At 35.0% G+C, this 21176-nt stretch overlaps 1 protein-coding gene across 2 annotated transcripts in view; it reads left to right on the top strand.

Moving 5' to 3' along the window:
• Positions 1-865: 865 nt before the first annotated feature.
• The window catches only part of LOC128989836 (uncharacterized), a 57833-nt gene continuing 37522 nt past the window's right edge, over positions 866-21176 (top strand). The window contains exons 1-14 of one of the 2 annotated variants that reach the window (XM_054411907.1): positions 866-1073; positions 2934-3115; positions 6034-6205; positions 7779-7924; positions 9257-9454; positions 10559-10782; positions 11727-11864; positions 12972-13139; positions 13366-13650; positions 14305-14580; positions 15194-15494; positions 16762-16931; positions 19490-19678; positions 20367-20470. In XM_054411907.1, the coding sequence (XP_054267882.1) occupies positions 2974-3115; positions 6034-6205; positions 7779-7924; positions 9257-9454; positions 10559-10782; positions 11727-11864; positions 12972-13139; positions 13366-13650; positions 14305-14580; positions 15194-15494; positions 16762-16931; positions 19490-19678; positions 20367-20470 (2513 nt within the window). In that variant the 5' untranslated portion in view covers positions 866-1073; positions 2934-2973. Of the gene's footprint in view, positions 1074-2933; positions 3116-6033; positions 6206-7778; positions 7925-9256; positions 9455-10558; positions 10783-11726; positions 11865-12971; positions 13140-13365; positions 13651-14304; positions 14581-15193; positions 15495-16761; positions 16932-19489; positions 19679-20366; positions 20471-21176 lie in introns of those variants that run through there. The other variant, XM_054411908.1, reaches the window with a different exon arrangement.

The raw sequence follows: 21176 nt of genomic DNA, 5'->3' as shown, positions 1-21176 counted from the left end.
ATTGATCGCGTTATGTTAAGCCATAGCTACGTATAATGTACACTACGGTCTCAAATATGCCTTTTAAAATACGTCAATTAATTAGTTTTAACTTGTATACACGTTTTATCAATGTATAATTGACATTATATAAATATAAAAACATCATTTCGCACCGTATTGTCATTTAATTGTGTTTCCGACATCCCTGCATAACACGTTTGTGGCGTCCGCAGGAGTACCAACCCACGTCTATTACAAACCGAAAAAGCGCCGATGAAAAGAGCCGCTAACTTCACGACGGTACAAGTCCTCCTGATAAAAAGTTAAAAAAAAAGTGATGACACAGACAGACACCGATAACACCAGTCAGTGGTGCCAACCTCTTATCATGTACTATTAATTTTATAAGTTTACCCTAAGTTATTACATTTTCTGATAATATTATTCGATCTAAAGTAGGATTACTTGATTATCAATTATATAAAGAATTACTCAAAACAAAACGGTCATGCAGACCACTCAGACCAGTGTTCAGTGTTGTCACCTCATCGGTCATCGGTGTTTTTTTCTAGTGGGCCCTTTCATCGGTGCGATTTTACTTAAAAAAGGGACGAGCTGAAATTACCCTTTTTTGGTCCCCATTTTGTTAGTTAACTTTCAAACATTACCCGGGAAAACTAGTGAATATTACCCAAATTACACTAGACTGTAAGTAAGAGTGGCAACACTGGATCAGACTCCAAACATTTACTTGATTTGGTTGGTTTGTAAAATGTATTTATTTATTTTATCAGCTGTCCAGTCCAGTCCACGTGAGTTTTAGGTTATGTCCAATTTAATGCTCCAAGCCGAGCGTAGCCTATCATATTATTTTCTTTTTTATTAGAAGCAGTGAGCTGAAGGTTTGAAAGTATGCAATTTTTGATGAATATCGACGTTTGATTACTCAGAAACATATATTAGAGAGTTACTCTGGTTATTCAGTTAAAGGTTATTTACAAAGTTTCCATTATCCTTTGGAAAACAAAAATTAGGTTAGGCTAGGCCAACCTAAATTTTAAAAGGTCTTACAACAACCCCTGCCGGTTTCCGTAAGTATAACATGCCAAAGGAATTTATTACAAGTCTCCTCAGGTTAATGTACACAATCATACCCATTGTAGCATTCAAATGGAACAACGGTTAAGTTACTTATTGTTCTCTGTAAACATTTATCTGGTATAATTTTGTTCACTTAACAACTTGCTTAGTTTTCCTCTTATTTTTTCTCTCAGTGTTTTACATGTTGAATTTGAAAATATCATCTAAGTTATGCCTAACTTATTTTTGTTGAAAAATCCCAAGTCCAAAACGAAAATCATAGTTTGTTTGTTATTCCAGCTTCAAGAACGAATAATTAATGAATTGTTTTTGTAGAACTCTTGCTCGATTCACATTTCGCCACAAGTGTGGCATCTTCAGAGATGCCACACGCGCAGAGACTTGGCAATGTTGCAGTCTTGGAAGAGAAAGCTCTAACATCGCAAACTCACGCCCATCCCCTGACCGACCAAACATACCTCAAGCCAGTTGTCAGTCAAATAGTGACACATGTAGGGCCTCCGGTCTGCGCATGCGCTCGCACACTTGGGTTCCTGCGACCTTACCGTGAATCATCGTCCGACCGAAAATGTGAATTGTGTTTGTTGTGTTAAGTAATGTGATCAACTTTGCTCCTGAAGATGCCACACTTGTGGCAAAATGTGCATCGAGCAAGAATTCTACAATTTTGAAGAAACTGGCAACCATAAGGTAGCCTAAACCAACTTTTTAAAATCATCGTTTACGAACTAACCCTTCCTGGGCTATGGATGGATATATCCGTCAATCTCTGTTTACGTTCCCGGGGGAAAAAGATAGGCCTATGTCCGTCCTGAGATATTTCTCTTCTGGGCTTTAACTTAGACAGATAACTTGTATTACAGTAGTCCAAAAACTAATCGATAAGTTTGTACATTGAGGAATTATGGATAAGTAATAATTGCTGAAGCTGTTTCAGCTATTATTTTCTGCCATAATGTGTGTGAATATTGGCAACTGTCAGTTTGCACAAAGTTGTTAGTGAGTGGTGTTTACAGTTTTGTTTTGTACCGGTACTTTATTTTATGTTAATGAGCTAAGCTTAAAACCAATCGAAACAATCAACATTTTAAAGAAGATGTTTTGAGTTGCTAACTAAAAGTATGTATGAGGAAGAATTCATACGTAGCATTGCAAATAATAGTATGGAGTGTGATTGATGTGATGAACCTGAACATAGAACAGTCTTTACATACTAGAAGTAGTCTTGATGGAAAATGGGGATAAGATGGGAGAGGAACTAAGAGGTTTAGATTTACTTCGTAATACATTTTGATTGATACAAAATATAGGCTAACAAGGGAATGAACTTTAAGGTTTATAAGGATATATCCCCGTCTGGCGCCCACAAGAACATTTAAAATTATTGGCAGATGTTCATATTTCGTTCTAATCGCTACAAGCGACAGACGGGCTAAGAGGGATATATCTGTCAGATCAAATTTTATTTTCTTCACAACTTTTGTAAAAAAATTAATTCAACTCTAAGTTAAAGAAAACTTTCTTATAATTCATGAATTATTTAAAGCAAAATAATACAAAATAAACTAACTTTTAACTACTAAGTTTTAACTACTTAACTTTTAACTTTTAACTAACTTTTAACTTGGAAAAAAATAATGAAGCTCCAGCCTCTTATTTAATTTAGCCCTGGAAGGGTTAAAGCCCAATTAAATAATTCCAATGGCTATGAGACTTCCCTACAGTACTTTTTTAGATATGAAGTAAGGCCTGTACACATGGGGAGAGTATTCCAAATTTGTATCTAAGTTCAAAATTGTCAGCCTTTGATACTATAGTAAACATATTTTCACTTTTCTGTATTTTTTTAGGAGGTTTTCTTCAAACGTTGAAACTTTGATATCAACGAACATGAATGATCAAAAGACCATAAGTGGTGAGCCTGAAAAAAAGAAACGAAAACTAATAGTCACTGAAAAGGAGGAAGGCAGCTCAGTTAAGTTTGATGGAAACCATTTCAGGAAACTTATTAAAGGAGATCATCCTCTTGGAGGTTTGTGTTTTAGTATTAAAATAATTTAAAATATTGGTTTAGGAAGAACCAGTTGAGCAGGGTTGTCACCTTTGGTTAGGGAAAAATCAGATCTTGTATGAGGCCTGTACTTCCTAATAAAAAACGGAAAAATAAAATTTACCACAGATAAATTATTGTTCCAATCCAAGAATGACTGCATGTTATTTAAAATTTTAAATTATATTTATCTTTCCTTTTTATCAAATAGGGGTTTTCAAGGTGTTCAAGATTCTCACTTAAAAGCTGGAAACAATGTATATTAATAATAATAAAAATAATCTTTTTAGGATTGATAAAATATGGATCAGGTGAATGGCCTCTCTTTATCTAGTCAATTATCTAACAAAAAACCACTAAGTGGTAACACTTCCCCCGCCAAGTCAGCAACCCAAAAAAGACAATAAATCACCACTTTTCCGCCAAGTAAAACAATGTAATGTATGTAAGTTTGGCAACTTGGCGGCAGACTTTTGCTTGTTTTTTTTTTCATTAAAGTTACGTTGGTGGATAATTTCACAAATCAACTTCTCTAATTAATTAGTCCAACTAAGTATAATAATTTCGAGGTAATCAGTAAATATAAAACCATCACTATTATGATTTTATGAAATGTGACACAAATAAGGTCAAATTTTGTAAAATAAGCTCTCATCTAGCAATGTACTATTGGGAGAGATACTTGCTCAATGAAACTAATTTTATGGTATTTTTTAAAGTGATCAAGCAAAAGTCTGCCGCCAAGTGGCCAAACTTACATACATTACATTGTTTTACTTGGCGGAAAAGTGGTGATTTATTGTCTTTTTTGGGTTGCTGACTTGGCGGGGGAAGTGTTACCACTTAGTGGTTTTTTGTTAGATTTATTTTTGTAGAAAATTAACAGTTAAAATAAAAATCCTCTTTTCTCTTATATAGACCAGGGCACAACTACACATAAAATGCATTGGTGTTACATAAGTGTTCCGATAATTAAACCCGTATATCTAAAGACTAGTGTAAATTGAGCCCTTATTAGAGAAGTAAAAATGTAATCAAACAGATTAGGTTTGTTAGAAATAGCATAAGGCAAAACAAATATTGAAAAACTCATTTTTATCCTAAATTTACATATCACTTTTTACATTCACTTTTTTGCTTGTTTAACATACGTAGACGAATTTTCCCGATTGTTTTATTTGTTTTAGTGTATCAAAACATAAAACTAACCTTATTTAGTTAAATAAATTTTGGCAATATTATGAAGAAACAATGTTAAAACTAACCTTAGTACTAGTACTAAGTTTCAAGTTCCTAGGTTTCATATGTTTTGATAAGTAGTATTAAACTGTTAAAAATGACGAGCTGCTGTACCAGTGTACCATCGGTACACTGCATTTTTCAATGGAAAGTATCGGGGAATATCACTGCTCTAAGTAATTTTATATAGTAAGTAGCTCAAATCATTCGGTATACCTGAAAAAAATACTTTATAAAAGTTTTAAAATAATTTTTCAGCTGATCCTATGAATTTCTCTAACATTTTAAATTAATTGAGATTTAATCGCAGCTGATCCTTCTTTTGTTTTGATTTTAATCCCATGTTATTTAAATGGGCCAAAATCGTACTTTGAGGGCTTGCCAAGGGTTTATGGGTCAACGCACCGACTTGTGACCCTCAAAAGGCACATCTACACGCTAAGGGCTTTCAAACAACATAAAAAACATTAAAATTGAGCCAGTGGTTTGGGCTGTAGGTCCGTCAACATTTAAGGAGAAGAAGGAGAACACGGAAAATTTGTGAATTTTCAAACTAGTTTTTCTTGGCTCAAACACAACCTTTTTTTAAATTCTTTTTTTTTATTTTGCCAAGAATGATTGCCCCTATCCAGTGGATGAACAATTATTTTAATAGCTTTTGTTTCTTCAGAGCTATAGACGAGTAAAAAAGCCACTTTGTCACGTCATGTATATATACACTGCAGCAGCTGTGTACCGCTGGGGGACTTGGCGGGGCGGAACGCTGCCGCGTTCCTTAATACCTTAACCTTCAACCCGCCGTCAAATTCTGATTATAGTGTGTATCCTCACATGATTTAGGATAAGATTTTGTGTTTCCTAACAAGCATTTAATTAAGTTAGGCCTAATTTGGAAACATCATCACCAACATACACTAAGAAAATTTATCCAAATCTAGTTAATGACCAAAATGTCATTCATTGGTTACACCCAATGTTGTGATCCAGTAAATGACCCGATGAAATCTTTTAATTACTGCTTGTTAGGATTTTGATCTTAGAATGAGTACAACATTGTACCTCTACTGTGTACTGTAAATTGCATAATGCAGTTTCCATCAATAATCAAAGGAGCATGACAAACCTTGTGTTATATGAGACGCTATAGTGGGTAGCGTGAAGATGAACTAGTTGGAACTCTTTATTGTTTATTTCATTTGTGTGCAAAAGGAGGATTGACTCTTTCTTTTGACAGGGTAGCTTACAATCAAGGTTCAAAGTTGCTTTTACGACCTCTCATCGATCATGATAGACCACGGTGATTACATTTAGCCTACAAGAATGATGAATTTGTTAATCTGAGAACAATTATTTCAATTAATTATGTCCAAGACCCTGATTAATCAAGATTACCCCAGTTATAGGGCCTACAACTTTAATTTGTCTGTCATTTTGTTTTGATTGATCAGAATCAAATTAGCCTTTGTGTATTCTTTTACATATATGTATAGTGTATACTTATAGGTTTTTAACTGTAGAGTTTCAAGTTAGTGAAGTGTTTGATGTCTGGTGTGACCTCTTTGTAAAGCACCCTTTATTATAATATTTTTACCTGAGTAAACCAATAACTCAACTTCTAAGTGACAATCACATCTCAATGTCATAGTCATGTTTGTTTTCAGCTGTAAAACAGCTTCTTGCGGTTGCCAATAACACTGGTGACCAAATCATCAATGACTACTTGATCGTGGGAGGCAGTGCTTTAGAAATTATCCTAGTGATTGACAAACTTGAAAGCAAAATATACTATCAGTACCAGCCGATATTTGCGGTCCTATCTTTAATAGTCACCAAGTAAGTGGTTTACTGTAATTTATTTAAATTCTGTTAGCTGTAGGGTACAACTTGTTAAGCGGCATTTCATTCATTAGGAACGCTGAAATATTTATTCTTCTCCCGGTTTATTAAGCTGAGTTTTAATTGAATTGATTGAAATTAAATTAATTACTATAACTGTAAATTTAAAATTTGCAAGTGATAGGCTATCTAATGAATCAACGCAAACTCCTCCTAGACGGCTAAAGCAATCATTTTCAAATTTTGCATGGCAATAAAGACCATATCTGTAAATGCCAACATCTATATTGTGTGAAAAAATTCTTCCAGGAATCCACCAAATGAGGTCTCAAAGTTTCAATGTAATTCTCATGGAAGCAGTATTTGACACATGAACAAAGGCATAAGATCAGCTGTAGACTTAAATACAGTACATCAGGAAACAGCTGATATAATTATTCCAACTGTTGATCTAAAACAGAAACGGTATGGATCATATACTTAGGCCTAAACAAATGACATCAATGGCTCGAATCTTATACTATATGGTTTCTTGAAGTTTTTTGACAGTTCTATTAATATAACCGTGGGATTGAAATTTCGCAAGCTTACTTGGAAAAACCTTATTTGATTATTTTACAGTTAGCCCTCATATTAGCGATGAATTAGTTAATAAAATGAAAACCGCAAGTTAATATAAATCACGTGAGATTCCAATGGGACAGGCCAGGACTGAACGACATGTTTTAATGTAAACAATGTTGACTGATGTAAAAAGCTTGGTCTGGACACAAGTCGATAATCAATGTTTACGTACCGGTTGATTGATTGATTTATTTAGTGAGGATCAATGACAAAGTAAAATAATGCCCTGACTCCGCTCAATTTTGTAGACGTCTCTGCGAACACCACGTATTACTAATGTTGACTTGCAAAGATACATTGTTTAAGATCGAATAAAAATAATTAGAGACTCAGCTAAACCATAAAGTAGTTAGGATTGTATTAGTTGACTGGAAATATCAGTGAGTTTGATTTATTATACTCTACCATAACGTTGTTGTATATTTCCCTGATTTCCAGTGCCGTTTTGCGACAAATTTGTTATGTTTCAATCAGGACTCTCAGGACCCCGAAATCCCAAAATCACTAAAATAGGTAACTTTTAAGATCCTCTGAACATTTAAATTTGGGTTTAAAAAATAATAGATTATGGTAAAGAAGTCAAAATTATGAAAGTATAAAATTGCTTCAGTGAGGATAAAAATAATACAGTAATTACTATTAAAACAAGAGTAATAAGGGTGATAAAGCAAAATATAATTTCATGTAGGCCTATATGCTTTAAATTGATTAAACTGATTAGTTCGCTGTAGAAGACCCCCATCCCAACATAGGTAAGGGTCACATGACCAGGTTTCACTCAGCAGTTAATAAGGTCGTAGTTAAATATATCTACTTTAAATAAGTAAGCATAAACAAATATACTTCCTATCTGTTCAACTCAAAGTCACAATCAGTCTTATATCAGACACCCGTGATGGAAAACAAGGTATGGTAGTCTTATACACTTCTATCATCTGTTCCATAGATGCAGAGAAGACCATCCTCGCTTCATCCCCAACACTGAGGAGGCATGCAAACGTTTGCTGCGACACAACAACCAAGCTATCCATGCCAATTTGGGCCCTAACAGCTCTCAGGCTCAGAAGAAAATCACCCTCTCTATGCTTACTGGTTGGTTAATCTTTTTACACTTATTATAACATTTAGGCACCCTAATCATCGCACTTCAATTACCAATATCATTGTGTGTTTTTTTTGGGTTATTTTCCATGTAGGGAATAAGTTACTACCATAGATGTCACGGCAAGACCTGGACCCAGCACTGATTTACTTTTTCGTTTTGATGTTATTCAACCCAATGTTATTTAAATGGGGAATAAATCTAACATATCTCACAAAATATGTAGAGAATAAGAAATTCACTTAGTCTGCAGGTTTGCTGCTGCGGGGATATTTCTGTTATGTATGTTTCACAGTAGTAAATATTCTATCTCTTTCAACCAACTTTTGCCAATCTGTTATTCAAATAGTTGATTGAGCTATTCACAGATTGTGACTGTCTTGGATTTCTCTCAATTCGACTACCTACATTAATTTTCACTGTACAGATCTAGGAATGCCGAATGGGGATGTCTTTTTCTCTCCATAGTCAAAGTTTACAGTGATGGAAATGTGAATTGATTACAGAATTCATTAAACTATCCTTGAGTTCTATACTTTATCTCTTGCATTACAATATTTAAATTAACTTTGTCACAAATCATGGATAGGTATTGTAAACCTGGCAGATTTGATTTAATACCAGAAAATAAAGGCTCACAATGAAAATGACTTCAGTCATCCTAACAATTTTGGAAATGTGTTAACTCGTAAGTACGAGTAAAAGTAAAAGTAGTTTCTAGTTTCTAGAAACTACATTTGCTCAGTGGTAATCCTTCTACCTATGAATATATTTCTGAACCTAACCTAGGAAAGAACTCTTTGATTAAAAATTGAGCTCCTTTATGCATCTACTTGCAACCTTAAAATTAGGAGAATTAGGTAGACTATTATTGCAACACCTAAGGATCCAGCCATCTAAGAAGTCACAAGAATCCTGAGGACAATAATGAAAAATTGTGCATTTATCACCATAAGTATACTCTCTTGTTATGAGGTTAGGTTTCAATAGAAAGGGCTTATTGCTTGAGAATAAGGGAAACAAATGATAGGATAAGCAGGGTTACCTTTAGAAATGTAGGCATCCCACTTCACTACAGAAACACAGAAGAAAACACAAAAGAAACACTGGATATTTCGAGGCCACTGACCCCTTCCTCAACATTGAGAGTCACATTATGATAGGGATAGAACATAAATGATTATCTTTGACTGGGGCTATTGACTACCTAGCCATTTGGAACTAGTGTATTGTCACTTGTCAGAATATTATTTTAATCATCATCCCAACATGTCGGAGATGATCTCAAGACAATTCTAATCTTTATTCTGTTGCCCCACCAGCCATGGTCCTTTTGAGCTGTCAGCTGGCAAGAGAGGTTCTGTCTACTTTGTCTCTGCGAGAACTCACTGTCAATCATCTGGTCAAACATCCTGTGAAGTACGATGAAGACTGCACTAGAGGTCACTTCATCAGATACACTCTCGCCTACTTCTACCACGACAACACTCTGCTAATCAGGCAGCTCTTGGACAACAGGAGTGAGTGATGATTACTTTAATTAGGTGGCACTCTTATCCAACAGGGGCAGGCCAAGACCATAAAGCACTTCATCCGAAAAGTTGAATTATTGCACACAAGGTGGCACTCAAACCGTAATATGTTTATATAGCCATGCCAACTATTTGTATCTACCTCAGCCTTGCATAATCTTTTCCTCTAATCCCATCTTCAGGGCTGGATTTAGCATTTTAGCTCCCCTAGGCCCAATAATTTTTCCGCCCCTAAATCTAGTTAAATTTACTTTACCTACAAACCTTTATCAAAAACTGTATCAGGCCTATGTGGCAATTGCTTAAACACTGTTCCACAATGCAATTTTTACCATTGCAAGCTTTTTGAAGAATTTACTTGGGCCAAATGCCGTCTTAATCACGTTTAGCATTCTTATCTATCAAATAGTACTAAAACAAAACTATCTAACCCGTAGATCATTCCTGCAACAAAGCATGGCCATTGCTGCTGCCACAGTTGCATCAAATTTCAGCCCCAAACATAAACTCCATACAGTAAGTGGTACCATAGATTAAACATCCACCTTAGTAGATATGTCATACGCAGAAATTAAAACACAAATCATAAGGGTATTGAATCCATCTAAAACCTATTGCTAACTCAGACTACGGTATTTTTTTGTTAATATTAAAGACGAATATCATCATCATCGCTTTTTGAACCATCAACACCATGTACTATATATACTGAAGTATTTTAGCTTGATACTGCAGGTTGTTGTAATCCAAAGGTTGGTTTACAACTCTTTTGTTTTGCTAGGTTAGATTTTAGGATTTTACTTTTTGACAAATTTATCAAACAAATAAATTGGAAAAATAGAGTTATGAGCTTATCTAATAACAAAATCAAAAATTTGATTCAAATTAATTAGTATTATTATACTAGTTCCATAAAGTAACTTAGTTTAAATCAAAGAAGTTTTTGAATTAGATAATCAAACTAAGCATGGTACAACTGTACTTTTTATTTATTTCCCACGGTTAAACCATTTTTTTGTACTTGATAGTTAGCAGGTAGCTTTTATGTTAATTACCTAAGTTGTATGTAAAACTGAATCCAACCTTTTTCAGACTTACTACAGTCCATTATACTGGCCGGTTTAACCCTGGATGATGGACAACTTTTGATGGTTTTCCTGACAACATTAAAAGAGAAAATTGTTGACAATCCTCAGATCACAAAAACCTCGCAGCTTAAAATGTTCAACACGAAGATAATGATGAAGTTTCTGGAAACTTACACATGGACGGGTCCTTCAACCAAGGGTACAAACAAAGAAAAAAATGTTGAATTGGTGAGTATTGTAAAAGACTTTTAGTAGCCTACCACTATTAACTAATTCAAATTCATTTGCATTGTAATTTGAGTCGCTCAATGAGTAGTTCAGCAATCAAAGCAAGCACTTTATTGTAGTTTTACTGAATCCATTTTAAAACAGTTGGGTCTTTTCTATTGATTATTTTAAAATTTAAAAACTCCAGTCAATTTTAAAGAAGCTGTGAGTGTGTTAAAAGATTTAAATATCTTTTGACTTGTTCACGAGTGTTGATAGTTTTGCCAAAAAAAATTATGGTTGGTGTAATATTTTTACAAGAAGTGAGAATATTAAGGTAAGTATACACAGGGTAGTTTTAGTTGAAGTTTAAGAAACATTAAAAATCCTGACTGGCACAATTGAAAAAACATTGGGTGGTCACAACAGAATTGTAAAAATATTCTGCGTTTGCGGGGACATCTCCGTCTTCTACAATCATAGCTAAAGCATGAACGTCTCCATTGGTCGTGGAGAATTGGTGAAAATCTTTTGCGGTCATAGAAACTTAGGCCTAATCAATTGACCGAACAAATAATTTTCAATCAGGTAATCTGTGTAGATTTTGGCTTGAGTTTCCACCATAGCGAGGACAAAAGCTTGGATCAAAAAAATCAAATCCACTAACAAATCATTGGTAAAATTAATTTTCCAGAGAATGAATTTTCTTTAGGGCACCAAGTGTGTCCTTTGGCAACCGCCGTGTCCGCTGTTAGGGCAATACAGCCCTGACTACATGGTTTAGCTAAATAAAGGTAGGCCTAATATTTCATATCCTCAGAGATATATTACAATGTGAGGTTTAATCAATAAAATTGTATCGAAACAAAACCTTTAACCAAGACTACTATTGTTTCTTGTTGTTGGACTCAGTTTATGTTAGATGTAAGTGTAGACCTACTGTGTAAGCAAGCTGTATGTTTTAGGCAGACGATGTGATAGCTTCTCTACATCAGCTGTTGCTGCAGTTGTGCACAAACACAAAGCTGGGTGTTGCCTTTGTTGACCCTACACTTGGACTCGACCAAAGGAACTACAACGAACTTGTGTTTTCTGTCATTAAGGTACTTATTAGATTAATAAGTAACCGTTTGCTAAGTAATCGTTTAAGGAATACTTCACAGTGCAGGTATGACTGTTGATGGGGCTACTTTAATTATTGTAATTTCCACAGCAAGAGTGGACAAATTTATTTACTTGCAAAATATTTTGGCATTTCATTGTAACCATATTTAGGAGTCCATTGCATAGTTGTGTTAGAATTGCCAACATACTTTAAATATAAGTTTAAAAACTGTTAAAAACAACCACAATAAGGATTCAAACTGTAGCACTATTGTAATTTTTTTTCATTTTTTTTACATTACGATGCATCAATTTTCTTCACAGGTGATTTGTCATAAAGTCTAACTTTGTCCTCATGAAGTAATCAACATAAAGCCGGTGCCACACTATCCGGTTTAGCGGGATGCATTTTTACTGCATTGACATTACCCTGTCACACTTGTCCTGTTCTACCGCAACAAACAAATGTCGAGTGAAAGCGCGTGCGAGCATCACATGCAGTGCACTGTTGATAGCGACAACATTATTCTACACGACAGGATATAGTGTGGCTGCTCTCATTTAACTGAATGTATTTTGCCTTTCATCCCGTCGTCCCGCTATTACGCAACCGCAAAAATGTGACCGCTCCCATTAAAACCCATGAGTTTGAATCATCCTGCCAAACGGGTCCCGTTTGACCAGACTGGCGAAACGGGATAGTGTGCGCCAGCCTAATACAATACAAAACAAATTAAATAATCAATTCAAACCTATGGGAGGAGTATTAAATATCTTTTTAATCCATCCATCATATTTAGTTGCATTCATGTCCAATTTGTGAAATTGATGCCAGCACAGGTTTCGATGTAATGCCAGCTCAGGTTTAATAAAGGGTTTTACACATTAAAACTCAGGTGTTTTCATTAGTTACAGTCAAACTAAACTTTTACATGAAGTAAACATTTGACCGATCACAGAACATCTTACAAAATGTAGTCATGCAAATTGTAGAACACTTTATAGTAGCCACCCTATCAAGTCAAATTTTAGGGTTGGGAAAATAGGTTAACCTCAAATAGGCTAAATGAAAATAATTAACGAAGCTATTGTATTTGTTATCACAGTCCATGGATCCTTACTGGAACGTAGGCCAGGTACGAGAGTTGGCTCTCAACATAGTGACAGCCTGCCCTGATCTTGTGGCTCCGACGTTCAGGCACTTCGGAATACAAGGCTTTCTCCAGCCTGAAGTCACCTTTTCATTCTTGTACACATGCAAATTTGCAAAACAGGTAAGAATCACATAATTTAAAACTATGTTTGGTGATACAAAATTACAAAATGTATTGTGTTTCCATTTAAAATACACCTTCTCCCAAAAACCTTCTCCCCATAGTTTTGCGAAATTTCCCATTTAGAAATGTACAACGGTTTACGTATTAGCTGTTTTAAATACTTGTTCTCACTAAAACTATTATCTTGGACTTAATTTCACAAATGATCCTGGTTGTTTGACAGGTTGTTGACGGACTATCAGCTGAACGCAACCTGATGCTCTCTTCGGCCAGTGTGGATCAGCTGACTCATCTGACTGTACGCACAGTGTTCAACATGAATCTGTTGTCGTGTGTGCGAGAAGGACTGCAATGTACCCATCCCACCCTGAGACTGCAGGCAGTTAAGCTCCTCAACGCCGCATTCCAGACCCTGGATAAGTTTTGCACAGCGGTCAAAACGAGATATACAACTTCCCCTAAGACATTCCTTGAATACCAGCAGAGAATAAACGACCATATTACTAAGGTAAGGGGGAAACGTTGATTAATGAATTTGATAGCTATGAGAGTTTGGTTTTGATATTTTCAACTAGGCTAGTTTGAACTTTATATCAGGGGTCAAATGAGGTTTCACTATTGGTGTAGATGCTTTGTTAATTTAATTGAAATTATTTTATAATCATCACTTTGTAAGTTTGGAAGCTAGTTTTTTTAGACCCCTGTTTTAGTCACCAATACTGACATGTTTCAAATTTTGTTTGGAAACTTGCCTAAAAGAAACACATTTTTGTGATGAACACAGCTTTTTGATTGACAATTGATAATTGAGCACCCACGATGGTTAGTTATACTGCAAATAAACTGATACTCTTCTTGACAAAAGCAGTATCAAGTTTCTAAAAAAACTCGGCTGCAAACACAATGTATCTCCAGGATTCCATAGTCACATATTGATGTTTTGTGGTCTTCGGGCGATGATCATGTTAAAAAAGATAAAACACTTCCAAATATGGTTCTTCAGGGTGCCTTGACTCTTTATTTCAGAAACTGTTAAAAACTGACTTCTGTGATGTTAATTTAGATTGTGTTGTATTTTTGGTGGGGAAAATTTAACAGATATTTTTATAAACATAAATATTTATTTATATGAACAAACAGAAATCTAAACTGATGATTCCAGAATGTTGCCCTTGAGCAACAGCTGATGATGGCGTGGAGTCTAGGAGTGGGGGGAGAACAGGGAACACTGAAGACTCCTACAGAGACAGAGTATTACCTTCCTCTGGTAGATCTGCTGCTCTCCTACTCCCAGGTGTTCCCTGTGTATCTACCCCCAGTGTTTGTAACCCAGCTGCAGACGACAACACTGGACACCATCAACCCTCTGACTAAACAGCTGTTTGACGTCAAAGTCATTAAGTTTATCACTACCTTTAGAAATGTGCAACCGTCTCAGGTAGGCCTGCGCTTTAGTGCTCTGGTGTTGTTAATTATTGTGAAGCTAAGACGTTGATGTTATTTTACAATTTATGTGACGTAAGGCTAAGTTTTAAGCTTCTAAACATCTTCAGATGTCATAAAACTTGTTTTTGTAAAATAAGTTGTCCTCTTTTAACCCCAGAAATTTGTCATCGACATAGGCCTCAATACATATGTGGCAATGCAAATGAAGGGGTGAGTCGATACCTAAAATTATTCTTCACAAATCATTAGTCTTTTACTTGAAGCAAGTACAGGGCCAAATTGACTTTTCTTCAAGTTTATCTCTTAACTGAACTATACACATATATGATAATGATAAACCATGAATATCAAAGTAATTTCAATCCAAAGAAATTTGATTGAGTGTCGAGCACAATGTTTCTTGTAAGTTATTATCTTTTTTTACGATGAAAATTCATTTACATTTCATTTTTCTCAAGGAGAGAAGAAATAAACATCATTTAATGATAATTGCTTCGGCCATATTTATCAAAGCTGGAAGCTAATCTGTAAAACCAAGCCTTTATAATGTCTCATTTTGTGTTTAAATTCACAATCATTTAACCAAGCAAACACTTTGATTTCAGGAAGAGTTTGGGGAGATGCTGAAGACCTTAGTGCCTCTGTTAGCCTCTCAAGACGAAGCCAAGCTAGTGCTGAAGAGGCTATTGATGCAGTCAGGTTACTTTGAGGGTGTAGAGGCTGAGGTGGATCTGTGGGTGCTGAACTTGTCTCGGTTCCCTGCTGAAGACAATCTGGATTTGCTACTGGCTGTGGTAGATCAGGCAGTCAACAAACCTAAACACTGCATGAAGATGATCAACCAGACTACCATCAGCACTGCAACCTCAGATACCAACGAATTCAACTGGACGGAACTTATTGAAAGTTAGTTTAACAAAATCTTTTGTAAATGTTACTGTGTGTCTTTATTATGAGTTACATATTTTTCCTACCACAGGTAATGGTCACAATTCCACATCTGAAAACACTATGCAAAATAGCTCATTTCCGCTTTATTCATTCCCGCTTTATTCATTCCCGCTCTCTAAATCTGTTTATTTCACTAATGGTGTTTCTATAAAACATTAACATCTGGTAAGCAAATAGAACCCTTTCTAAACCATTGTGTTGAGGTTAAAAAAACAAATAATTTAGTATATAGAAGCATTGTTGTATGCCTGACAGTTACGGAGAATATTCCAAAAATGTGAAAATTAAAACTTTTATGATACAGTTGAACCTCGTTTGTACGAACCTCGATTAAACGAATTCCTCGATAAGACAAATTTTTTTTTATCCCCTTGACACTTTCATATAGGTCAATGTTAAAAACACCTCTATACAACGTTGTAATTAAGTTAAAAGCCTCCATAAGACGAATTTGTTTGTGACATGGGCTAGGACTGATTAACCTCTATACAACGAATATTCTTAGTACAAAACCTCTACAAGACAAACGTGACCTCTATAAGACAAATTTATCATAATCTTAACCTCCATAGTACGTAAAAACAAACAGAAGCTTGTCTCAACATGAAACCCCCACCCATCCCTCCTCTTTCCTCAGTCATTGTTTGGAGAAACCTTGGAGCGAGGAGAAACCTCTATAAGAAGAATAACAGCAGCATTAAACCTCGATAAAACGACCCTCTTTATTAAGAATACCTCTATAGTACGAATTTTTCCCGTACCCCTTGAAATTCGTCTTATAGAGGTTCAACTGTATTCTAATGGAGTAAAGGAAAACTGTTGTAGTTTGCTTGTTTATGGATATAGGTACTTAAATCAAATTTGGCAATTTTGTTTATTCACTATTAAGACTAAGTTATTAACATTTCAATAACACCTTCTACCTTCCCTTTAGCAGCAAACCTAATTACTCATTCAAATTCAAGTTATTTATACAGGAAATAAATATGACAATTTTAAGAAAATATTTCAGTAGAAATCCAACGAGGAAATTCACTTAGTCTGCAGGTTTTCTGCGATAGGGGTATTTTATTTTCTGGTTTAGTTTTCCAAGTCACTAGGACCAGATATTTATAAAAAAAAACAAAAGTTACAGTTATTCCTCAAAAGCGTCCTCGCTTAATATTTTGCATGTTGTTTATGCTGAATATCTTGTTAAATAATTATTTTTCCTTTGTTCCAGTGACCAAAAATCCTCTGAAAACATTGACACCGACACAAAGAATGCTTCCTGGAACAAGATTAAGTATCTTAGTACCTGCTCTGGTCAGAGTTGTTAATCAAAAATCAGAAACAATTTCGGGAAGTTCTAAATTTGTTACTCATCTTTTAAGTGATATCCTTTTTAGCCAGGTAAATAATGTAATCATTTAACCTATAGGCCTACCGTTATTTTATAGTAAGATATGTCTTACATTATGATGCTACATTTCCAAATTTCCTTGATTCAGTGAAATTAAATGATAATTTTGATGATTGGAAAATGTAAAGCATGAAGCTATGAAACAAGTATTTTTCATATAGTTCATTCATGTATACAAGAACTTTTTTACCAAGTCAAACTGGTTGTACGACTTATTGTGAGCTATAGCAACCCAGGGTGTCTACCAACCGGGAAATCCGGTAAAACCGGGAATTGTACTTAATTTTTTACTGGCCATGAAATGTACGGGAATTGTCCTTAAATGCCAGACTATGTCCTTAAATTTTTAATGGGCCATAATTTTATTGGTCGCTAGTTGGTTAGGAGCACATAAAAGGTTTATCAGATGTTTGTTTACATTTTCATAATTTATTACTAGAGTAATTATGCAATAAAAATCCCATTAGCAATCTCAAACCATTAATATTTTATCACGACAATCAAGTGTCAAGTCAAGTACTTCCAAGAACTGTTGACTCAGTTAGCTAGCTCATAAAAGTTGTATCACTTTTATTCCTCTACAACTTCTTTTTTTATTACTAGGTCTTATTATGAGATTATATTATGAGGAATTATTATGAGATCCCAAACCTATTTTATCGTGAAAATAATAGCTTTATAATGGCTGTTAAATTTCACTTCTTACTTGTACTTTCGGCTTGAAGATTCAATTTGCCGCGGCCATTGCCTAGTGCTATAAAACTGTTTATGGTTTCATATTAAACATGTAAATAATCTACAGTCTTTTTTTGTAAGTTAACCCCTTTTTTATGGATATTTTATCTTTCAATTGACAAAACCACAAGCATTGTTGTTTGCATTAATGTTTTATCACTATGTAGGCCTGCTTGGTTTCAAATTATGTCATTGCATTTTCTGTATCTTTGTCTTATATTGTTGGCTATTCAGGTTTCAATGTTTTTTGTTTCCCATATATTTATTTATTGAGTTGTATGCTTTAAGCAATCTAAATCTTATGAACTAGAATGATGATAGTGACTTTGCTGCTATTATAACCTCATTGTTTGTTACCCAGTTTAGGCCCTCCTATATAATTAGGCCTAGGCCTGGGTATTTTGATTCTTGAAATAGCTGTAAAATATATTAAGAAAATGTAATTGAGCCTAGATAAACAACTAATGATAGCTATGTGTCGATATTAACTTTGCAAATGAAAATGCAATAATCTTAGTCTGTGCTTATTGCTTATTGGTAGCCGCTTACAATACCTTGATTTTGTACTAAGAACTGAGTAACAATATGCATTAAAGATTTTTTTTTTAATTAGTCGAGAGCCTAACGTTGTGCCAGGGCGAATCATGCCAAATTAATCCGCCTGGATCGTATAAGCTATGTTATGAAGTTTATGTGACCGATGGAAATATTTGTCGCGATCGCAGGAGACAATGATTGCGTTTCTCTGTTACACTATAAAAGCTTTACCTAAGTATAGGTAGGCCTATGCTTGTTTACTTTCAATAAATTTCTATTTTGAAATTTTTAACTCTTAGGCTATCTATTATTATTTACTTTTCTCTCTGGTACAACTGCAGTTAATAACAAGATTAATACAGTTTGAAAAATCAGGAAAATTATTCGGTAGGCCTAATGACACCGACAAAGGTTACGGCAAAGTGTCCTTAAATGTACGGGAATTGTCCATGAATTTTTTATCCAGAATGTAGTAGACACCCTGCAACCGTTGAAGCCATTCCACACTGCACGTGGCATGCGTAGCTGGATGTACGCTAGGTACCTATCAAAATATCGCTTCCCTGCTTATCATATGAGACAATTCACACACAAGGCCACAGCCACGATCTACGCCCGTTAACTGGCCACGCGTGGCTACTGTTTGCTCCTTGAGCGATCCTTTTAAAAGTGGTGGACACATTTTGAGCCTGCGCATGCGCAGAGTGTTCATTCTAAAATCAGTGAAAAATTTGTCATTTTCGGGCTTGAGATCACGCATCAAATGATTAAATTCTCGACAACGCTATCTTTATCTGTTGATTGGATGTAGGCCTACTCACTCATGTCTTTTGTCAAACTATATAATAATACTAGATTATAATCACTACTGCTGCTGCTGGTGCTGTTTGTAAGCCAATGTAAGCCGCACAAAAATTCTGAGCTGACATCCTAACTACTGAATTTTGGAATACTGACGGTAATAACGATGATAAATTGGCAGGTACAGCATCCACGGCTTGTGAATTGGCGCGTAGCAAGCGTGGCCGGTGTGACGTACATCCAGCCGTGCACGCCATGTGCAGTGTGTAAAGGCCTTTAGGGCCCATCAACTATGTCAGCAACAAAATATAAGGTACAAAATAGAATTTTAAACATCAACAGATTCTGTGACTGGCTCGCACAATGTTCTTTTTAAATGAAAAATTGGCAACAGCTGGTCGATATTGATGTGATGTTTACTTCAATATCCAATAATCAATGGTAATACTAATTACTAACCCTTCACTTTTTACAGATTGAAATTGACACATTCTCTCAGCTGATTCAACAGTGTACCTCTACAATGGTGGAACCTATAAATCAATATATTGCCAACCTGAGCACTAATGTTATAAATAAATCACCTTTCAGTAAAAGCACACAAGAATATCTCCTTTTGAAGAATCTTACTTCTTCCAGTTTTTCTGAAGATGATCCTTTAAAGGTTAGTCAAATACTGTAAAAATTGTATTCATTTATCATTCATAGCATCCTGTAATACAAGGCCGCTGCATTGGTATGTGGCAACGTCACATCAGCCTATTGCTATGGTAATAACCGTACCTGTAAAACAAAGGTTTAATCACAAACGTGTAAACATAAATATTGCACAGACGCCCAATTGTGAATTAATGCAACAACTGTTTTAGTAGGCCGGAACTGCGGCTTTGCCACTTTTGTCTCATCATGGCCTTGTATTACAGTAGGCCATGGTAACATAATTCATCATTAGGTATCATTAAGTATCCTATACATAAAAAGAAACACTGTGGCATAGAAACATAATTATTATATTTTGTGAGAACATATTAACAATAACATATTTGCTCCGGAAACAAACTATTTTTTCTTATAGTCACCTGACAAAGTGGGCTTCCTTGCACTGATTATAGTACAGAAAGCTGCTAATTGCTGCATTTACTTTGCCGCACACTTTTTACTTTGTCGCAACCTGTATTCTAACCAAATAACACAAAGTAGCGTGCTTTTATAATGCACGTAATCCGTGTACGCCTGGAAATAGGTTGGGTGAAGAAACTGACGATATTGGACGTTCTTTGTGCTCTTTTTTCAACACAGCTGACTTCCCAACTTGGTTAATTTATTGTTGTAATTGTTGTTTATTGTTCCAGGTAGTAGGCCAGATGGATGGTGAGACAGCCTTGATGTTGGTGAGATTAACTGTATTCTACGCTGTGCGTGTGGACGATGGAAACTTAGTTGATAGATGTACAAGGTAACTAATATGGAGAAACTCTGATCAGTCTATTCTTATTTGTGTCTCATTGGAAAGGAAAGAGTTAATTGTATTTTTAGCTATCAAATTTGTGATACATTTTAATTAACATTGCTACATTTACGTATAACATTGTGTTTGTTGTTAACAAAAAGGTCAATCATTCGATTATGCCTTTTTATCAATTTACAATGAATATAACAGAACAATATTTTTAAACACTCTTAACTCTGAACTGCAACATTTTGTTGCAAACCAGTTTAAAAAACAGTTTTGCTTGGGGGAAGTGATAAATAAATTGAACCAATGCTTTGAAGTATTAGTCTGTGAAAATAACTTGTATATTTGTTGAACTGTGAGAGTATAATTTTTTTTGGACTTTTTACATAGCACTAAGACCAAATTATGCAAAAAAAATGTTTAAACGAAAAAAGTTGCTCAACAATGATCATTCTTTATATCTTATGTAAAATCTATAATCAGATGATCCATGATCCCTCTTCAGTAAAATCTTTTTACTCGACTGTTAAATAGTGTAGTAAAACCGTGAATTAAATTGTTCTATGAAAATTGTAATTATCTGAAAAGAATTTTACCTAAAGTTACCTGACAAAGCCGGTTTTCTTGCACTGATTATAACACGCAAAGTAGATGGTTCCTGCATTTACTTACTTTCTCACACTCCAGTATTTCAACCAAACAACAG

This window comes from Macrosteles quadrilineatus, unplaced genomic scaffold, assembly GCF_028750875.1.
Source record: "Macrosteles quadrilineatus isolate MER2022 unplaced genomic scaffold, UCM_ALF_1.0 Scaffold_3__2_contigs__length_128488019, whole genome shotgun sequence".
Classification (NCBI taxonomy): Eukaryota; Metazoa; Arthropoda; class Insecta; order Hemiptera; family Cicadellidae; genus Macrosteles; species Macrosteles quadrilineatus.
This window is presented reverse-complemented; position numbering and strand designations above follow the sequence as displayed.